Source organism: Heterodontus francisci, chromosome 16 (genome assembly GCF_036365525.1).
Source record: "Heterodontus francisci isolate sHetFra1 chromosome 16, sHetFra1.hap1, whole genome shotgun sequence".
In the NCBI taxonomy this organism is placed as follows: Eukaryota; Metazoa; Chordata; class Chondrichthyes; order Heterodontiformes; family Heterodontidae; genus Heterodontus; species Heterodontus francisci.
Window position 1 is genome coordinate 30,801,507 of NC_090386.1, and position 22,529 is coordinate 30,824,035.

Consider the following 22,529-nt stretch of genomic DNA (forward strand, 5'->3'; position numbering starts at 1 on the left):
AGGGCTAAATTGTGGCGAGTCGAAGAGACTTGGTAGTTGGCAGGAAAAAAGACAGAGGCGCAAGGGGAGAGCCAACTGTGTAACAGCCCCGACAAACAAATTTCTCTGCAGCACCTGTGGAAGAGCCTGTCACTCCAGAATTGGCCTTTATAGCCACTCCAGGCGCTGCTTCACAAACCACTGACCACCTCCAGGCGCGTATCCATTGTCTCTCGAGATAAGGAGGCCCAAAAGAAAGAAGAAAAGAAAGAAGTTACATAATGCTCTGGTTAGACCCTATTAATTCTGGGCACTGCACTTCAGGAAGGATATATTGCCTTTGAAGGCGTGCAATGCAGATTCACCAGAATGATAACGGGGTTAACAGGAGTAAATTATGAGGACAGGTTGCATAAAACCAGGTTTGTATTCCCTTGAATAAACAAGATTATGGAGTGACTTAATTGAACTATTTAAGATTATCCGCAAGAATACCAATGTTCGGGGAAACAACAACTTTATACTGTATGAGAAGAGAGTGCTGATTGGTTGAGAGGCATTGCCATGAAGAATGCACCAGTTTACGGTGACTGACTGTTAACTGCCAAGCTTTGTTTGATATTTAAACCAGGCAGCATGACTGATTGGTCAAGGCATTGCCCTGAGGAATGAACCAACGAATGGCTGTCACAGTGTGGCACATTTGCACGTACTGGAAGCTACATATATTAATACACAGAGCCCTGTTCTTTGCTGGCAGAAAGAACATGGACAAACATTGCGCCTGTTTCAGCTAAACAAAATAAATGACAGCCATTCGTTGGTTCATTCCTCAGGGCAATGCCTTGACTAATCAGAGTCATGCTGCCTGGTTTAAATTTCAAACAAAGCTTGGCAGTTAACTGTCAGTCACTGTAAACTCCTTGCATTCTCCTTGGTAATGCCTCTACCAATCAGAGTTCATTTGCCAACCAATCGGCACTCTCTTCTCATACGGGTATATGTTGTTGTTTTCCCTTACATTGGTTATTCTTGCGTATTGTCTTGATGAGTGCAAGACGAAAAGCTTTGACAACATGTCTCTATTTTCAGCAATACTCAAGTTTTGTACTACCAAACGACTATTTAAGATTATTGAAGGATTTTGATGCAGTAGATAAAACATAAGAAATAGGAGCAGAAGAAGGCCATTCGTCCCCTCGAGCCTGCTCTACCATTCAATAAGAACATAGCTAATCTGATTGTGGCCTTAACTCCACTTCCCTTTCTGCCCCCCCATAACCTCAACTCCTTGGTAGATCAAAAATCTGTCCAGCTCAGCCTTGAATATATTCAATGACCCAGCCTCTACTGCTCTCTGGGGAAGAGAATTCCAAAGATTAATGAACCTCTGAGAGAAGAAATTCTTCCTCATCTCTGTCTTAAATGGAAGACCCTTTATTTCAAAACTGTGCCCCCTAGTCCTGGGTTCCCCCACGAGGGGAAACGTCCTCGCAGCATAGACCCCAACAAGCCCCCTCAGAATCTTAAGTATAGGCCCAACCTGTTCAACCTTTCCTCGTAAGACAACCCCTTTCACACCAGGAATCATCTGAGTGAACCTTCTCTGAACTGCCTCCAATGCAAGTATATCCCTCCGTAAATAAGGTAACCAAAACTGTACTCAGTACTCTAGGTCCTGTACAGTTGTAGCAAGATTTCCCTACTTTTACACCTAACCCCTTGTAATAACAGCCAACATTCCATTTGTCTTCCTGCTTATTTGCTGCATCTGCATGCTATCTTTTTGTGATTCATGCACGAGGACACCCAGATACCTCTGTAGAACAGCATTCTGCAGTCTCTATTTAAACAATATTCTGCTTTTGTATTCTTCCCACCAAAGTAGACAACCTCACATTTTCCAACATTATACACCTCCTGCCAAATATTTGCCCACTCACTTAACCTATCTATATCCCTTTGCAGGTACTTTGGCCGGGATTTTATCCCGGGGGTGGAAGTCCCACCTGCTGACAGCTGCTGGCCAATCAGAGGTCGGCCGCTCTTTCACTGAGCAGTGCCACTGCGGATTTGCTGCCAGTGGAGCACTCGCCCAAGGCTCTGGAACCAGGTCGGCAGTAAGTCTCAGCTGGAGGGGTTCCAAGGGTGGGGGTTGCAGGGGAGGTGGGTGTAGGGTGTTGGCTTTCAGCGGGCCCCCCCCCCCCCACTTCCCGATGCCGGGTACCTTGTTCAGGCACTAAGTGCCTTTTAATGAGGGACACCCCCCCCCCCCCCCCCCCCCCACCACCCCCACCCGCTCCTCCCCTACCAGCCAGAGCTGGCAAGCAACCTGCATGTGTTTGCTTGGCATGCTTCCCATGCAGTGACAGGCCCACCCACCACAGGGCTAATTACGGGCATTAATTGCCCTGGACGTAATTTAGGTGGAGGGGGGAAGGTGACGGGGTTCATCCGAAACCCCCCCCCCCCCCCCCACCCCCCCAATCACCATGCTACCCAATTATGTGCTCTTCCAGCCTCCAAACCTGACTCGGGAGAGCATAAAATATGCCCCTTTGTGTTCTCCTCAGCACTTCTTTTCCTACCTACCTTTGTATAGATAAAGAGAAATATTTCCTCTGGTGGTGAGTCCAGGACAAGTACGGCATAACCTTAAAATTAGAACTGGGCTGTTCAGGGATGATGTCAGGAAATCTAGAACTCTCTTCCCCCAGAAAAGCTGTTGAGTCTCTGAGTCAATTGAAAATTTTAAGACTAAGATTGATAGATTTTAGTTCGACAAGGGTATAAAGCATTTACAGAACCAAGGCGGGTAAATTAAGTTAAGATACAGATCAACCATGATCTGATTGAATGGCAGAGCAGGCCCGAGCAACTGAATGGCCTCCTTCTGTTCTTTTATTCTTAGTTCCAGATTAAAGTTGCCTTCAAGACAGCAAAGGAATGTGGGATTGGAGACTCTTGCATGCAATACAAGCAGTTTCCTGTAGGTGGTGTGCTGGTCCATTCTGAGGAATGAGAAGGTAAGTGATGTTAATGTTGAGGTTTGGTACCTTGGCCAAGTCTGTGTCTGAATCCTGCTGTGTCCCCACAGGAGATGTCCAATGTCCTGGCACAGAAGCAGCTACGGTCCATAATATTAAACGTAAGTACAGAAAAAGGCCGGAAATTCCGAGACATTTTATATTCAGCAACCTTTGCTTTGAGTAAAGAACAGTTTCACTTGCAAGAGAAAAATGGCGCCTCAAGCATGACCATGTCTGAGGGAAAACAAGCAACTTTCATTCATATGATGTAATGTGCAGCTGCTCCTTTTGGAGGGGTACAGTAGTGCTGCGATTATATAACTGACTCCTAATCCAGAGAATGGGGGTTCAAATCTCACCATTCAAATTTTTAAATAAAAAGCTGGTCTCCGTAAAAGTAGCCATGAAGCTGGTTGACTAAAGTGATTCACAAATGTCCTTTAGAGAAGGAAATCTGCTGTCTTTACTCAGTTGGCATATATGTGACTGCAGTCCCACACCAATGTGGTTGACTCTTAACTGCCCTCTGAGTGGCCCAGCACGCCACTCAGTTGTATCAAACCTTGGGCAACTAGGGAAAGGCAATAAATGTCCACCTTGCCAGCGCCATCCCAAGAATGAATACGGGTTAGAAAACTTGGCTGCTGGAGTAAATGACCAGCTCTGCTCTGGTTCCTTATGGGAGTAGAACTGTCTTCACCAGAGTACAGCAGCTCTGCCTAGTACTATCGCAGTGCCAGGCTTCTGAGCACTTACACATTCTATTCCGAATGGATTTGTACATTAAAGATCCTCATTGTCTCCTTTCTGCAGCACATTATTCGAGGAAACCGTCCAATCAAAACAGAAATGGCCCATCAGCTATACGTCCTTCAGGTTCTGACCTTTAATCTTCTGGAGGAGCGAATGATGACCAAAATGGACCCTCACGATCAGGTCAGTGATTGATTTCAGTATTGTTTTATTATTAGCCTCGCTCCCTCTCATTTCCTTTTTCAATTTAATGTCTCTGATGGGCAGCACCTTTGACAGTGTAGCCCTCTCTCATTACTGCACTAGAGTATAAGCCTAGATTATGTGCTCAAATCCTGGAGTGAGGCTTGAACCCATAACTTTCTGATTCAGAAACAAGTGACACTAATGAGCCAGGCTGACCAAGTGGGTTAGATGAGCTAAATGGTCTTTTCTTATTGCACACTTTGTTTATCTGATTGTGTCATGTGACTAACAGAAAGGTATGGCTACACTAAGGCATCCCACAATCTGGTTGAGGGGGAAGGTTGTGTCGGAATGCAATGTCATTGCACTGTCTCCTACCCTCAGCTCACTCCTTGGAAGGACTTTAAAAACTGTGGCACTCATAACTCAATCAGTCTTTTCGTCCTACAGTCTTCAGGCTTTTAAAAGTCGAATTTAGTCACCAGTTCCTAATCCATCTTAGCTTCTTGTTTACCCTTTCCAGCCTCACTGGTACCTGGCTGTAAAAAGCCTCATCTTCACCTTGGTTTCTTAATAGCACATATATTGGACATAGAGTGTGACATTGTGTTACCCTGGAAACCAGTGGAGGCAATCATTCATGTGCACATACTTATGACTTGCTTCAAGATCTGTTGACCTTGGTGAGGAGGAGGGATAAATGATTCTGCAGTGCACCATCCTTGGCACTTTCCAGAGAGGCAGTTATTCATTATGTCTGTGCTGCAGGTGTGTGAATGGCTTACCCAGGTTGGGGAATCATATGTATCACACTTAATTCTTTCTTTCTGTTTGTCCCAGGCACAAAGGGATATCATATTTGAACTGCGAAGAGTTGCCTTTGATGCTGAATCTGACCCAAACAGTAGCAGCAGTCTGGAGAAGCGAAAAGCCATGTACACGAGAGATTATAAAATGCTGGGGTTCATGGTAGGTCCAGTATCTCTACTTTCTGATCTACAGCAGTGTGTTCCTCACAAGGACAGTCCATACGGAGAACTTCAGATTTGCAACTAGGAACGGAGGTCATCTCATGAGCTCCTATATTCACTTGTCACTGAAACATGAGAATGAGTGAGTCATAATGGTACAGAAGGAGGCCATTCGGCCCACCGAGTCCATGCCAACTCTCTCCAGAACAAAACAATCAGTCCCATTCCCTGGCTATATCCCCATAGTCCTGTAAGTTTATTTCCGTCAAGTGCCCATCCAATTTCCTTTAGAAATCATTCATCGTCTCTGCTTCCAACGCCCTCATAGGCGGCAAGTTCCAGGTCATTACCACTCACTGTGTAAAAATAGGTTTTACCTCACATTCCCCCCATAACTCCTGCCCAAAACCTTCCATCTGAGCCCCCAATTCCTTGTACCATCAGCCAATGGGAGCAGCTTTTCTTTGTCTACCCTGTCCAAACCTGTCAGAATCTTATACACATCTGTCAACTCTCTCCTCAATCTCCTTTGCTCAAAAGAGAACAACTCCAGCTTCTCCAACCTAATCTTGTAGCTAAAATCCCTCATCCCTGGAACCATTCTTTTAAATCTCCTCTGCACCCAAGGATCCTCGCATCCTTCCTAAAATGTGGTGATCAGAACTGGTTGCAAAATGCCCTAACCAGAACTTTATAAAGGTTCAGCATAATTTCTCTGCTTTTGTACTCAATACCTCTATTTATGAAGCCCAAGATCCAATATGCTTTGCTAGCCACTCTCTCACTATGTCCTGCTGCATTCAAGAATCTATGTACATGAACCCCTAAGTCTCTTTGTCCTGTATACTCTTTAGAATTGTACCATTTAGTCTATATCGCCTCTCACTATCCCTTTTGCCAAAATGCATCACTTCATATCTCTATCAGATTCCATCTGCCACTTTTCTGCCCATTCTGCTAGCCTATGTCCTGTTGCAGTCGATTAATATCATCCTCACTGTCTGTCAGACCTCTAAGTTTGGTATCATTGGCAAATTTTGAAATTTTCCTCTCTATTCCAATATCCAAGACATTTAATGTATGTATTTATCAGCTGTGGTCCTAGAACTAACCCTTGGGGAACACCACTGTCTACCATCCTCCAGTCTGAAAAACAGCCGTTTACTGTGACTCACTTTTCCGTCCTTAAGCCAATTTTTTTATCCAAGCTGACACTAACCCTCCTATTCCATGAGCCTCCGTTTTGTTAACCAGTCTTTTATGTAGTACTTTGTAAAAGGCTTTCTTAAAATCCATATAGACAATATCCATTGCTTTCCCTTCATCAACATTCTCTGTTACTTCACAAAAGAAAATTAGATTAGTCAAGCACGATTTGCTTTTGACAAATCCGTTCTGGTTCTCCCTAATTAGCTCAAACCTCTCCAAATGCCTGTTGATTTTTCTCCCCCCTGATTATTGTTTCTAAAACCTTACCCACTGATGTTAAACTGATCAGCCTATAGTCGCTAGGAATATCCTTACACTCTTTCTTGAATAAGTGTGTTACATTTGCCACTCTCCAATCCTCTGGCATCTTCCCCGTATCTAGGGAAGATTGGAAGATTATGTCAAGCTCTTCCACTATCTCCATCCCCACTTCCTTTAGTAACCTGGGATGCAAACCATCCGGACCAGGCGACATATCCACTCCAAGCATAGCCGCCCTTTTCTGCTTATCAATTTTCACCTCATCCATTATCTCTACCATCTCCACTTCTGATACTTTGTCGGCATCCTCTTCCTTAGTAAACATCAATACAAAGTACTCATTAAGTATTCTAGCCTTGCCCTGTGTCTCTAAGCATATATTACCCTCTTTGTTCCTAATAGGCCCCACCCTACCGCTTACTATTTACATACTGGTAGAAGATTTTGGGTTTCCCTTTTATGTGAACTCCATTCTATTCTCATATTATCTCTTTGCCAGTTGTATTTTCCTCTTCTCTTCCCCTCCTAACTTATTTATTTTGCCTGGTTCTCGCTTAAAGAATTCACCATACGTCCTCTCTCCTTGTTTCATCATATTCTCTATCTCCCTTGTCATCCAAGGAACTCTGGCTTTGGTTCCCTTACTTTTCACTCTTGTTGGAATGTATCCAGCCTGTACCTGAAACATCTCCTCCTTAAAGATAACCCATGAATAAAAGGAAATTCCTCCACAAGCAACTTCAACAAATAAAGAATTGGCCTCCATTACACTCCTGCACGTGCACACGGACAGAGACCCACACAGACACCACGTACACATACAATCACGTGCACACAGTCCTTGAGTCATCACGGCAATGAGCCCTTGCAGCCCTCAGTTACAAATGGGAAGGATCAAGGTTGCAGAAGCTCTTAGTGGGAATAATATTGACAGATTGTGCATTGCAAATCCATGGTGCCAGGGTAATCCGCATCCCTTTGTGGTAGGCTTCATGTTCCACTAAATCAGAAACATGCCAACGTGCGACTCCGCTGAATGTCCTCCTTCCTGCTGTATCTTATCCTAGTATCATATGTAATAGTCTTCCTGTTTTGCTGGCTCTCTATCATTCCCTCTGCTAAAATTTACATTTTAAGCAGCCGTTTCTGTGGGAGAAATGTGTAGGTCACTTACACAGGGATAAAACCATTTCTGGTACCAGGCTGTACTGGCAGGAACTGATTCGTACATTTCCTTTTTCATCGTCCTCCAATGTTCTTCTCTCCTGAAGTCACAGTCCCATGGTTGGTCTAGGATTTACTGGTTTGGACAGCTCTTTGCCCTTGTGGAACCCTAAACAGTGAGTACTGACAGGTAGTTCTATCATGGGAGCAGCATAATCGAGGCTGACCCAGTCCTTGCTAAACGTGCCCATATACAAGTGCTTTCCAGCATTCGGGGAAGGGTTACAGGAGTGATGGTTACTAGATGATAATCAGGAGCAGAAACCATCTCCCCCACCCATAATCCTTGGAGACCGCGATATGATTGTAACATCCCAGCTGACCCACTGCAACACTGCTGGTACCTGGGATCCTTTCTGGCTTGTCTGGCTCGAAGCTACACCAGGACTTGCAGGTTCACTTTGTCATGTAGGCCCCCACCTGTCAAGAATGAGACACATTAATGTCGCCACATGAAGATTGATTTTTAACTATTACTGGAGTAAAGAAAGAACTTGTTTTTTAATAAAAACCCAGATCCTTGACTGGAAGGACATTTGCATAGTAACAGACAGTACTTGGAAAGGACAAAGGGCCACTCCCTGCTCCAATTTAATCCACAATGGACTTTTAATTACCAGACGTTGAAGGTGGAGAGGCTAGCATTCCAGGTTAACTGCTAAATTGGCCGAATACACAAACCGATGTGGTCAGACCAGTTTAGTCACATAACTAACTGGCTGTTAAGAGTTTTATTGAATTTAAGCTTGCCACAGAGTGTTTTAAAACTCCGAACGCTGTTTGCTCGTGGACTGGAAAAGACCTCTCTCCTGTCTGCTCTCATCCTGCTCTCACCAGCTTCGGAAACCATTGAAGACATATGAACCCCAAGAGAGAAAAGTCATCTACAGTGAACAAGGTTTAAGAAGAATACTGGGCCCCAACGAAAAGCAAGACTACCTACAATCAAGGACTCTACAGCGAGCTCGATGCACAGTTTTAAAAAAAAAAAAAGCCCTCTTCAGAGATCGCCTCAAACCTCTCCACTATTTTTCTTCTCTTTTCTGTCTCTATTTGTGCGTATTGTGTATGCAAAGACGTATGTATGTAAAGACGTCTGCAAACGCGACATGAAATCCTGTGACATTGATCACAAGTCGTGGGAGTCAGTTGCCAGCGTTCGCCAGAGCTGGCGGGCAGCCATAAAGACAGGGCTAAAATGTGGCGAGTCGAAGAGACTTAGTAGTTGGCAGGAAAAAAGACAGAGGCGCAAGGGGAGAGCCAACTGTGCAACAGCCCCGACAAACACATTTCTCTGCAGCACCTGTGAAAGAGCCTGTCACTCTAGAATTGGCCTTTATAACCACTCCAGGCGCTGCTCCACAAACCACTGACCACCTCCAGGCGCGTATCCATTGTCTCTCGAGATGAGGAGGCCCAAAAGAATTGTGTATGCATGCTAGTGTGGGGCGCGGCGTGTATTCATAAGCGTTAACCGAATTAGAGTTTAAGTTTAAATTTAATAAATTTCACTTTTCTTCGTTAAACCTAAGAAAGCCTGTTTATGCTCATCTCTTTTTGCCTTATAATTGGAAAGTAGTGAACAAGGATTCACCAAAGGGGGAGCTCAAAACATGGTGTGTTTAAACTCTATTATAATAAGACCAGATGAAGGCTGAGAAAGACCCCTGGACACCTTTCTCACCTGGTCGTAACAACTTCCTAGGGATTGAGGAAATCATTGTATAATCCAACGCTTCACACCTATAAGAATCCTGGATTAGGTACACCTACTCTTACGAGCTGCAGTTTACACGTAGCAGATAGACTGCTTGCTTTTAGTCGCTCCCTGTTTATACCAAAAGTAACAACAACTTAGCGCTTTTAACATTATAAAGCGCCCTAAGGCACTTCACAGGAGCATTATAAAACAAAATATGACACCAAGCCACAAAAGGAGATATTGGATCAGGTGACCAAAAGCTTCGTCAAAGAGGTAGGTTTTAAGGAGCGCTTTGAAGGAAAAAAGCGAGTTGGAGAAGCGGAGAGGTGTAGGGAGGAAATTCTAGAGCTTGCAGCCTAGTACTATAACTTTTGAGCACATATTCTAACTTAATTTTAACACCAATATGTGTTTAACTGTACATACAGACTGTGACAGACTCACTTATCCATCCAACTTGTCCCATGGAGCTGCAATGCTGTATGCATCACAATATATACATGCCCCATCCCATCCAAAATCCATCTGATGTCCTGGGAGAGGTGGATAACTGATTTTAAAAACCCAGGCCAATCAGGGAAAAAATATCAGGAAAAATCCCCTGTGATGCCGTTTAGACAATGGTGACTAGTCCAGGAGATCGCTCTGTCCCTGATTTATGTTATGCAATACCCACCTCTTGTACAAGATGATCTCCACCCCAGTCAAACACTCCAACTCTCTCACTTGAAGGAATTCAGTGAATCGGCAGCCTGTTCCAAGGGTCCACTATTCTCCTGGAAAAGAGCCACCTCCTGACCAGTGTTCCCTCTTAGCTCTGCAGCCGCACAGCAACCCGAAAGTCCCCATGCAGGTCACAAACAAGTTGGGCACTTTAAATTACCACGCGGCCATGGCCACGAAGAAAGACTGGAAAGGACCGTACACTTAAAAATCGCCCACACACTTGAACAAAATTAGTGAGAATGTTGCTCTTTACATCTAACTTAGTTCTGTTATTATATAACTTGAAATTGTGCCCCCTGGCCCTCCCATCTCGATGTGCCGTTTTTGAATTTTCTGCGGCAATTGGAGATTGCACATTTCATCGGGTCAGCCCACCATGGCAAATGGTGAAATTTGAATTCAATTAATAAATCTGGAATTAAAAGCTCGTCTAATGGTGACCGTGAAACCATTGTCGATTGTTGTAAATACCCATCTGGTTCACTAATGTCCTTTAGGGAAGGAAATCTGCCGTCCTTACCTGGTCTGACCGACATGTGACTCCAGACCCACAGCAATGTGGTTGACTCTTAAATGCCCTCTGAAATGGCATAGCAAGCCACTCAGTTGTCAAGGGCAATTAGGGATGGGCAATAAATGCTGGCCTAGCCAGCGACGCCCGCATCCCATGAAAGAATAAAAAAAGGTAAATAACACTCCTTCATTCCTTATGCCTTCTCCCCACAGAATCACGTCAACCCTGCTATGGATTTTACCCAGACTCCTCCAGGAATGCTAGCACTGGACAACATGCTGTACCTGGCCAAGGTTCACCAGGACACCTACATCAGGGTGAGAAAATGCATACTCTACTTTCCAGGTTTCATGCCTCGTCTTGGGTGTTTGCTGATACTTGCTGGGTGCGGTTCCACCACTAGTGGCCCAATGGAACCTCGCCCAGTATCTGGTCCTCACGTGTGCCAATTGACTGTGGGAGGCCAAGTCCAACATCCACACGTGCGCTTTCCAGCAGCGTCACTGAATAGCAGGAGCCTTAGCTGGTGTTCTTTTTCTTGCATTCCTCAGCCCAGATGCTCAGAGGAGAACTATAGAAGGCCATCTGCTAGCCCAGCTGAAATCAGCATAGACGTGGGTGGGGGGGAACCTTTCTGCTCTGTGGGGCAACCTCTCATTCTTGTCGGGTTATTTCATCCATTTCACTTTCATCTGATGTCATCCTTCGCTCAGTTGGTAGTGCTATCGCATCTGAGTCAGGGGGTCATGGCCCCACTCCAGGTACTTGAGCACAGAATTAAGGCTGAAACCTCAGTGCATTGCTAAGGGATTTCTGCACTTTTGGAGGTGAGATATTAAACCAAGGCCCTGTCTGCCCTTTCAGGTGGACATAAAAGATTTCATGGCACTATTGGAAGAAGAACGGGGAGTTCTCCCAATGTCCTGGCCAACATTTACCCATCAGGCAACCAATGACCTCACAAACAGATCATCTGATCATTTTGTTATTGCTGTTTGTGGGATCATGCTGTGCAAAAGTTGGTGGTTTGTTTGCCTATAAAACAGTGACTGGACTTGTGTTTTGTTTGTGAAGGGTGCTGTACAAATGCTGTTTCTTCTGTACAAAATTTGCTTTTATTTAAAAAAAATAAAAGCTCTGAAAAGTTCTGTTAAAATTAAATTATTTTAAATGGCATGCTAAAGAAAACTAGTCTAAAGGATATTACCTAGCACTAATAGCCTGCCATGGGTAAAGCTTAGGAACAAGGTCCATCTACTTCGCCCTCTACCATCCTGGTAGTCTGAAACAATGATAATGGAGTTGTTGACTGATCATAGCAATCAATCTCTATCAATTAGTCTACAACACATCCAGAGATGAGGTGAAGAAAACTGTCAGTGGTGGAGAGCTTTTGGAGAGGTAGTTCCAAAGTCACCTGCTTAACTTAACAGTGCAGCATTGGTTCTAGAAGGCTTGGATTGTGCAGTATCCTTGTACTGTTAGCAGTTCTGCTATTGGTGCGTTATATCTGCTTGCAGATTGTCCTGGAGAACAGCAGTCGAGAGGATAAACATGAATGTCCATTTGGACGCAGCAGCATCGAGCTCACCAAGATGTTGTGCGAGATCCTGCAAGTCGGAGAGCTACGTAAGTCTCGATACTTGGGATCGACAAACTTTCAAGTCCTGGTCTATACTGCAGTCAGTCTCAACAAATGACCTGCATTTATGTAATGCCTTTAATATTAAAAGAAAATCCCAAGGCACTTTGCTGGGTCACAATCTGAAACTCCCTACCTAACCATTCACCATTCACACTGCAGCGGCTCAAGAAGAAGGCCCACCACCACCTTCACAAGGGCAATTAGGGATGGGCAGTAAATGCTGGCCTAGCCAGCGACACCCACAGCCTGCGATTGATTTTTTTTTTTTAATAAGCATGTGGAAAATGGCCAATGAGCCAGGAAAGTGGGGTTTTTTGTCTGAAAGCTTTGAGGAAGATTTAAAGGAGGAGAGACAGAGGGAGTGATGGAAGGAATTGGAGTTAGCTGCAGCTGCTAATGGTGGGAATGCATAGTAGGAAATGAGTATTTCAGGGAGACTGTAGAGATGAAATGGCATGAGGCCATGGGAGGACCATTTTAGATTTGAGATATTGGGAGATGAGGGACTGGTGTAGATTAGCCAGAAGAGGGCGATGGCTGAGCGGAATTTAAAGTGAGACTCGATTTATAAGCTGCAAACTTTTAGACAAGTTGGAACTTATAAAGAAACGTTATCACAAAAAATTGAAAACCTAGACCCGGGGTAGATCTGCAAGTTAATATCTATCAGTGATACTACTTTATCATCGTAACATCCTCTGTAATTGCAATCTCTGATCACCCCTGCTGTGCCAATATGATATTTTATCACTTTCTACAACAACCACATTGCAATAGATGTAGTGTAGATGGATTTTCATAAAATAACTCAAGAGGCTTGTTTAATAAAAATGTAGAATGTAAGGAAATCCAGTAGCATGGATGGAAAGTAGGTTGGTGAAGATGAATCTCTGACTGGAGAAGAGTTGGTGATGGTGTGCCCTAGGAGTCATAGAATGGTAATAGCACAGGAGGAGGCCATTCGGCCCGTCGTGTCTGTACCAGTTCTCTGCAAGAGCAACTCAGCGGGTCCCACTCCCCCGCCTTTTCCCCTTAGCCCTGCAATTTTTTTTCTCTTCAGATAATTATCTAATTCCCATTTGAAATCTACAGTTGAAATTGCCTCCCCTACACACTCAGGTAGTGCATTCCAGATCTTAACTGCACACCACATTAAAAAAGTTTTTCCTAGTATCACCTTTGGTTCTTTTGCCATTCGCCTTAAATCGGTGTCCTCTAGTTCTTGACCCTTCCACCAATGGGAACAGTTTCTCCCTATCTGCTCTGTCCACACCCCTCCATGATTTTGAGCGCCTTTATCAAATCTCCTCTTAATTTTCTCTAAGGAGATCAAATCCAATCTATCCACATAACTGGTTCCAGGGTTGAGGGACTTCATTCTCGTCAGTCTTTTCTGCACCCTCTCTAATGCCCAGAATTGGACACAATACTCCAGTTGAGGCTGGATCAGTGTTTTATAAAGGTTCACTATCTCCCTCTATTTATTTATAAAGCCCAGGATCTCGTATGCCTTATTAACCACTTTCTCAACCTGGCCTGCCAAATTCAACAATTTCTGCACCTATACCCCCAGTTTCCTCTCCTCCTGCACTCCCTTTAGAATTGTATCCTTTATTTTATATATTGCCTCTGCTCATTCTTCCTACCAAAATGTATCACTTCACACTTCTCTGCATTAAATTTCATCTGCCACATGTACACTCAAACCAACAGCCTGTCTATGTCCTCTTGAAGTCTATCACTATGATGGAAGGTGTCATCAACAGTGCCATCAAGCAGCACTTGCTTAGCAATAACCTGCTCAGTGATATCCAGTTTGGATTCCGACAGGGTCACTCAGCACCTGACCTCATTACAGCCTTGGTTCAAATATGGACAAAAGAGCTGAACTCAAGAGGTGAGGTGAGAGTGACTGCCCTTGACATCAAGGCAGTATTTGACCGAGTATGGCATCAAGGAGTCCTAGCAAAACTGAGGTCAATGGGAATCAGGGGAAGAACCCTCCACTGGCTGGAGTCATACCTAGCGCAAAGGAAGCTGGTTGTGGTTGTTGGAGGTCAATCATCTGAGCTCCAGGACATCACTGCAGGAGTTCCTCAGGGTAGTGTCCTAGGCCCAACCATCTTCAGCTGCTTCATCAATGACCTTCCTTCAATCATAAGGTCAGAAGTGGGGATGTTCGCTGATGATTGCACAATGTTCAGCACCATTCGCGACTCCTCAGATACTGAAGCAGTCGTGTAGAAATGCAGCAAGACTTGGACAATATCCAGGCTTGGGCTGATAAGTGGCAAGTAACATTCGCGCCACACAAGTGCCAGGCAATGACCATCTCCAACAAGAGAGAATCTAACTATCTCCCCTTGAGATTCAACGGCATTACCATCGCTGAATCCCCCACTATCAACATCCTAGGGGCTACCATTGACCAGAAACTGAACTGGAGTAGCCGTATAAATACCGTGGCTACAAGAGCAGGACAGAGGCTAGGAATCCTGAGGCGAGTAACTCCCCTCCTGACTCCCCAAAACCTGTCCACCATCTACAAGGCACAAGTCAGGAGTGTGATGGAATACTCTCCACTTGCCTGGATGAGTGCAGCTCCAACAACACTCAAGAAGCTCGACACCATCCAGGACAAAGCAGCCCGCTTGATTGGCACCCCATCTACAAACATTCACTCCCTCCACCACCGACGCACAGCGGCAGCAGTGTGTTACCATCTACAAGATGCACTGCAGCAATGCACCAAGGCTCCTTAGACAGCACCTTCCAAACCCGCGACCTCTACCAACTAGAAGGACAAGGGCAGCAAATACATGGGAACACCACCACCTGCAAGTTCCCATCCAAGTCACACACCATCCTGACTTGGAGCTGTATCGCCGTTCCTTCACTGTCGCTGGGTCAAAGTCCTGGAACTCCCTTCCTAACAGTATTGTGGGTATACCTACCCCAAATGGACTGCAGCGGTTCAAGAGGTAGCTCACCACCACCTTCTCGAGGGCAATTAGGGATGGGCAATAAATGCTGGCCTGGCCAGCGTTGCCCACATCCCATGAATGAATAAAAAAAAACTATCTTACTCACAGTTCACAGTCCTTCCAAATTTTGTGTCATACACAAATTTTGAAATTGTGCCCTGTACACCCAAATCTAGGTCATTCATATATATTAAGAAAAGTAGTGGTCCGAGTACTGACCCCTGGGGACCCCTACTGTATACCTCTTCCAGTCAGAAAAACAACCGTTCACCGCTATTGTTTCCTGTCACTTGGCCAACTTCGTATCCATGCTGTCATTGTCTCTTTTTTATTCCATGGGCTTTAACTTTGCTGACAAGCCTGTTATGTGGCACTTTATCAAATGCCTTTTGGAAATCCATGTAAATCCATGTACACCACATCAACTGCCTTACCCTCCTCAATTCGCTGTATCTCATTAAAAAATCAATCAAGTTGTTCAGCACTTTAACAAATCTGTGCTGGCTTTGCTTAATTAATGTGTATTTGTCCAAGTGACAGTCCAGGCCCAAATTATCAATCACGTCTAAAAGCTTTCCCACCACCGAGGTTTAACTGACTGGCCTGTGTTTGCTGGATTTATGCTTGCACCCGTTTTTGAACAAGGGTGTAGCATTTGCAATTCTCCAGACTTCTGGCACCACCCTTGAGTCTAAGGAGGATTGAACGATTACAACCAGTACCTCCGCACTTTCCACGCTTACTTCCCTCGGATGCATCTGATCCAGTCCTGGTGACTTATCAACTTTAAGTATAGCCAGCCTTTCTAATGCCTCCTCTTTATCAATTTTTAGCCCATCCAGTGTCTCAATTACCTCCTCTTTCGCTACAACTTTGGCATCTTCCTTGTTAAAATAGATGCAAAGTACTCATTTAGTACCTCGGCCATGCCCTCTGCCTCCACACGTAAATTCCCTTTTGGTCCCTAATTGGCCTACTCATCCTTTTACCACCCCTTTACTATTATAATCCTATAGAAGAGTTTTGGATTCCCTTATATATTAGCTGCTGGTCTCTTATACTCTCTCTTTGCTTCTCCTCTTACTTTTTTTCACTTTCCCTCTGAACTTTCTATATTCAGCCTGGTTCTCACATGTATTATCAACCTGACATCTGTCAGGCATACCTTTTTTCTGCTTCATCTTATTCTCTATCTCTTTCGTCATCCAGGGAGATCTGGCTTTTGTTCTCACTGATTTGGATTTCAATCTTGAAATTTGCCGACGCAAATGTGGGAGGTTTGGCAAAGTGTGACAACTGTCAAAAACTTTGGGAAGATATAGTTTAGTGGAATGGCCAGGCACAATGTAATGTGGATCAGTTTGAAGTAATACATTTTGGAAGGACAAAACAAGGAATGGGAGTGTAACTCTCTCTAAAGGCACCTGCACATCACCAATTACTTGGTAGTCAAAATACCTGCCCCTTCTACATAGCATTAGTGATTTTGCCCATCAAGAGAGCTTCAGTACAGGCCTCGACCATTTAGGATCTCCATCTGACATTTTTTTAGGGTCATGGTCCATAGTGCAGGAAAGTGCCTTGCTGAAAACGATTAGGACAGAAGATGCAATACAGAGTTCTATGGTAATAGGAGCTTAGGAATAGGAGTAGGCTGTACAGCCCCTTGAGCCTGCTGTGCCATTCAGTTAGATTACAACTGATCTGTCCCTTGACTCCATTCACCTGCATTAAGCTCTATATCCCTTACCCAATAAAAATCTCTTGAAAGTTCCAATTGACCCCCAGCATCCACATCCTTATGGGGGGTGAGATAGAGTTCCAGATTTCTACTACTCTTTCCCTCCTGAATGGCCTAGCTCTAATTTTAAGTTTATGTCTCCTCATTCTTAATTCCCTCACTAGAGGAAATCATTTTACTCTATCAAATCCCTGAATCATTTTAAACACCTCGATCAGATCGTCCTCAACCTCTTAAACTAAAATGAATACAAGCCAGGTATATGCAGAATTTAACCCTCTTAAGTCCCAGTGCATCATTCTGGTGAATCTGCACTGCAGCCACCATCAAGCTAATATATTTCCTTCTGAGGTGCGGTGCCCAGAACTGAACGTAGTAATTCAGATGGATTGGAGTGCTAAAGTGATGCCAAGTTTGAATTTTAAAAGTCTGTAGATTGTAAAAGGAAAGGACGACTGGGGGAGGTCAGAATAGGTTTGAGGTCTCGTGGGGTGGGGTTGAGAAATGAATTGGTATTGGACACCGTGTGAAGAGTCTAGATTTCAACACCATGAAAGTGCAAGAAGAGGAGGAGCATTTATGGAGATAATCTGGAATTCAGTTGAAACGAGAAGGGAGCGTTCACAGGAGCACTGACTAGCAGAAACAACAAAAGCAGGAAGGTTGAGAGGAAGAGAGGGGTGTTGGAAGTTATAGGTGAGTGAATTCCATATCACCCATTTTGTTGTGTCCAATATGAGGTAGGTGTGGTGTCGCTCTAAATTTCTTGTTATTTGGGAGTGGCTAATTGAGTAAGAATAGTCTGCATAAAAATGTTGAAATGTTATTCTGGCATCTAATCGTTGATATTTTATGCTGCAGCTAATGAGGGCTGCAATGAGTACCATCCCATGTTCTTCACCCATGATCGAGCTTTTGAGGAGTTCTTCTGTATCTGCATCCAGCTGCTCAACAAGACATGGAAGGAGATGAGAGCAACATCAGAAGACTTTAACAAGGTGATATGGTGCTACCTGGCTAAGCCTGGTAGAGAGTGAGTTAAGTCCTCGCGAAACGAGAATACTTGAATTGTAATCTGTGCAGTAACTGTAATCCATTTATGCCAAAACATAATCCATTCTGCTCTGAAACAAGAATGTGTTATATCCCTCCACAGTACAGCTGCTTGTAACACTGGTTCCTTGAGTCTGGGGTGTTTGTACATATATAATGACAACGACATATTGTGAAATTAACACACAGTAAGCAAAAACAACTTGGATTTATATAGTGCCTTTAATGTAGTAAAATGTCTCAAGGTACTTCACAGGATGTAAATCCGCCACCAATTTCAGAGTTTAGGACCGAGCAGCTGAAGACATGGTCGCCAGCAGTGGAGCGAAGAGAGTGGGGACGCATAACAGGCCAGGGTTTGAGAAATGCAGATTTCTTGGGCTGTAATGTCACAATCATGTCTTGATAATATTTTACATTAACTGTATTGGTAACCACCATGTGTGTGTGTTTATGTAAAGAATGATAGTGTGTGGCTAGTTATGGGGGTGGGGGGGGTGGGTTGGGAAATGACATCAGACAGGGCAGGACTGGGTTTGGCCGTAATGCCCACTTTGATTTAAATACCGTGCTGATGCTTATTTAGCATCGTAGACTAAGATTGGGCACTTGGGTGAGATGTTGAACTTCAGCGGAAGTGCAAGCCTCCAGGTGAAAATCGTATAAACAGAAATGCCCATTACCGTGCAGTTCACATGGATCGCCAACTGAGGAGTTGGGTAGAGGCAGAGTATAAAGATCAGCCAAGGTTCCCACTCCTGATCGCCAACATTCAGCTCTTGTAGAAGGTGTCTTTGTGGACAATGGGTGATAATGGGCTCAACTGTGATATGCCCTCTTTGGTTGAATAGTTGACCAGTGTCAGCTGTGGCTCTCTGGGTAGCACTGTCGCCTCTGAGTCAGAAGATTGTGGGTTCAAGTCCTACTCCAGGGACCTGAGCCCATAATCGAGGCTAACACTCCAGTGCAGTGCTGAGGGAGCGCTGCGCTGTTGGAGGTGCCAACTTCAGAAGTAACATTAAACCGAGTCCCCATCTGCCCTCTCAGGTGGACGTAAATGATCTCATGCCACTATCTGAAGAAGAACAGGAGAGTTATTGCCGGTGTCCTGGGCATTATTTATCCATCAGCCAACACCACTAAAACAGATTATCTGGTCATTATCATATTGCTGTTTGTGGGAGCTTTCTGTGTCAAATTGGCTGCCATGTTTCCTACATTACAACAGTGATTGAAGTAATTAATTGGCTGTAAAGTGCCTTGGGACGTCCTGAGGCTGTGAAAAGCACTGTATAAATACAAGTCTCTCTTCATTGCAGTTACTGTCTAGATTTGCATTATGATCGTCTCTTGAATGGGTTACGTTGCAAATACAGCTGGGCTGTGTATTAGAATTTAGTGGAAATGACTGTGGCACTTGAGGTGCTGATAGTTTTAGCAGGAGGATAATTGATGTTGTCTGGCCTCTTATCTTTGTTGGGTTCCCTTGGCAACCCAAATTACAGGGTAACATAATTGCAGGGGACCGGAGGTAGCAATTCTCTGGAGCTCTTCTGTTGTCAAAATAGCTGCCAGCCCCAGCTGCGACAGTGAGGTTCCTCTCCACCGTTTATAGTTACACCACCAGCAAAATTGCTCAGAGGTTGAACCCTTCCAGTACCAACAGTAAGGCCTTTCTTTCTAATCCCTTTCTCCATCCCAGTAATTTTTTCCTCTGGTTAACTGGGGTACAGTTCCACTCTAGTAACTTTCCCAAGAGTCTATTCTGTCGTAAATTTAGATAGTGACTTGATAGTTGGTCAACCATAGAGTGTATATTACAACTGAGCCTGAGTCTCTTTCCAGTAAATGCCAATTGATGGTGATCAGGAGAGGGAATCTTGATATCTGCTTTCTCCTCACCCCAAGCCCACAGTACTGCGTCAAACGAGCATCACGCGTAACAACTCGCTGTGTAATAAAAATAGCCCCTCATTCCCCCCCCCTCTGGTTCCTTTGACAATTATCTTAACTCTGTGTCGACTGGTTATTCACCCTTCTGCCAGTGGAAACAGTTTCTCCGTATTTACTCTATCAAAACCCCTCAATATTTTGAATATCTCTATTAAATCTCACCTTTAATATTCTCTACTCTATAGAGAACAATCCCAGCTTCTCCAGTATCACCACATAACTGAAGTCCCTCATTCCTGGTATCATTTTGGTAAATCTCCTCTGCACCTTATCCAAGGCTTCCTAAAGTGTGGTGCCCAGAATTGGACACAATATTTCAGCTGACACCTATTTATAATAAGTTGACAGCTGGTCTGTATGGAGTTGCTGGGCTCCACCATTATCACACAGAGACTCAGTGTCCAAACGTAGGCACCGACTCCCTTGATTACAGACGCAGGCTCGCTACATTCAATAAAACTTTTTCAGCCTCGTGTTTTTGTGGGACTTTCTGTCCTCCCAAACCTCTGCTTTACTTCACAAGGTGCAGCTAACAGAGAGAGAAACTAAAGGGGATTTTTAAGTCCAGCGGGAAAGGCTCATTCAAGGGGGTTTTGTGCTACGTGCTCTTTCCCCCATCACGCCACCTTCTTCCAGCATCTTAACTCTGGCATGGGAAGGTTACCCATCCCAAAGGAGTGGGGCCCAATTTAAATGACGAAATTGTGTCCCGAGTACATCGTGCATTTGAACCTTGAAGCAATTAAAGAACTGCATTGTCTCAGATCCTAATAAGCTCCTTTTACTTTTTACAGGCTCCTCCTGCTGCTCAAGGCTTCCCCCTCCCCGGGTTTTCTTCCCCCACAATAATCGCAAACTTTACCAACTCTCCCCCTTCCTCACTTACCTTGTCATGGACTGTTGCCACAGGTCGCCGACAGCAACCTGACCCTTCCCCACCCCCCCCCCCCACCCCTCCACAACATCATAAATTTCCCTTCCCCTTTGCAGGTGTTGATGTCCATTCTGCCAGCTGCAGGTGAGTGTCCATGTCGGGGTATGCAACACCTCCTGTTCTCCATCCTGGTTGGAGTGGAGAAGGAGGAGGCAGACCCAGTTGGATCACCCCCCGCTTCTGTCTCCTTCCTGAATTAAAAACAGGGCTTAGCTGTCAACTTTCAACAGTACTCCTACTGAATGAAATTGGAGCATATTGATCTGAGCGAGGAGCATTGCTGCTCTGCTGTACCAGTCACATTATGAGGGCCTGAGACTCTGCTGGGAGCTATTTTCAGCACACTGATTAATGAGCAGTATTCGAACCATGTCATTAACAGTTTTGTTTTTTATTTTAGTTCAATAAATCAGAGTGTAGACAGGAATTTTACAAGCGAGTGAACTAGTGTACTGAAATGCCATTCAATATGTTTGATTAAATTTGTCGGATGTGTGACACAGATGTCATGGAAAGCAGTATTTCGTTGTTTTCTTCATAATCCCAATAGAAATAAAATTCAGGAGAGATGTAAAACCCATCTCTTGACTCATCTCAATGACTTGCTGTCATTCATTTTACATTATTGCACAGTCGGAATTACCCCCAGGAGCCTAACTCTGCCCCTTCTACTTGGGAATCAGTAAGCCATTCACCTAACCAGGTTAGAGCCTGTTACCCTATTTGTTAACAAAGTCATTCCACCTAATGGGTCCTTTGAGGAACAGCTTTGTGAGAGAGGTCAGGGGTTAAATTGGATAACCTGAAACGAGTGTGTGGTTTGCGGTTTGCAATTCACCCACGGCCATTCACTCTGTTGCAGACAGCACAGTAAATTCATGCTATCTCCTGCTTTACATTATTGCTGTGTGAAGCCAGCACTGCCCGCGTTGTCCATTGGCTGCACTCATCATTAGGGAGCCCGATATCACGAGTAGCTAGCTGCTTAAAGCCGTCCTGCACCTTTTTAAAGGGTAGGTTAATTGTGGCTGCAAGAAATCATGGGAGTCCTTTGTGAACTGAATCTGTGCTGTGATATATTGAAGAATGACTGTCTATTCGAGAGAGCCAATATAGGAAACCTCTGAGTTTCCTACATTACAACAGTGACCACACTTCAAAAGTACTTCATTCACTGTAAAATGCTTTGAGACGTCTGATGGTCGTGAAAAGCTCTATATAAAAGCAAGTCTTTTTCTCCAAAAAAGTGTACAATTGCACTAGCACTCAGAAGGCATAATCTAGCAACTAACCTGTAAGTAGTTCATGATTCCTATAAATAGCGCTGATTGGTGTCCTTCATGTCGTTTAATATTGTGTTTAGCTATGTGAGGTTAAGGCAGGGCGTAGGCTCAGATGTGGAATTGTAAAATGGCAGCAGTGGCTTCAAATCGGTGCTGCACCCTGATTAGAGATGGGTTTCAATTCATGGGGCACTAGCCCCAGTACTGGGTAAAGAGGGAGCTCTACCGTTGGGACGGGCTTCACTTGAACTGCACTGGGACCAGTTTCCTGGCGAATTGTATAACTAGGGCTGTAGTGAAGGTTTTAAATTAAATAGTTGGGGGAAAGGGTTCACGTGAGGGGAGATTTAGAAAGTTAACGAGAAAGGACAAGGCAATAGTG

General features: G+C 44.4%; 1 protein-coding gene across 8 annotated transcripts in view; it reads left to right on the top strand.

Annotated features, from left to right (window-relative positions):
• Nucleotides 1–22,529, top strand: part of LOC137378036 (engulfment and cell motility protein 2) — a 168,772-nt gene that overhangs the window by 99,430 nt on the left and 46,813 nt on the right. For all 8 annotated transcript variants that reach the window (XR_010976543.1, XM_068048077.1, XM_068048083.1 and 5 more), the window contains 6 exons: nucleotides 3,077–3,127; nucleotides 3,822–3,944; nucleotides 4,788–4,916; nucleotides 10,767–10,871; nucleotides 12,075–12,183; nucleotides 17,786–17,922. Coding sequence is in view for 7 of the 8 variants with exons in the window: in XM_068048077.1 (XP_067904178.1) it covers nucleotides 3,077–3,127; nucleotides 3,822–3,944; nucleotides 4,788–4,916; nucleotides 10,767–10,871; nucleotides 12,075–12,183; nucleotides 17,786–17,922 (654 nt within the window). In the remaining variant the exon portion in view is untranslated. The remainder of the gene's footprint in view (nucleotides 1–3,076; nucleotides 3,128–3,821; nucleotides 3,945–4,787; nucleotides 4,917–10,766; nucleotides 10,872–12,074; nucleotides 12,184–17,785; nucleotides 17,923–22,529) is intronic.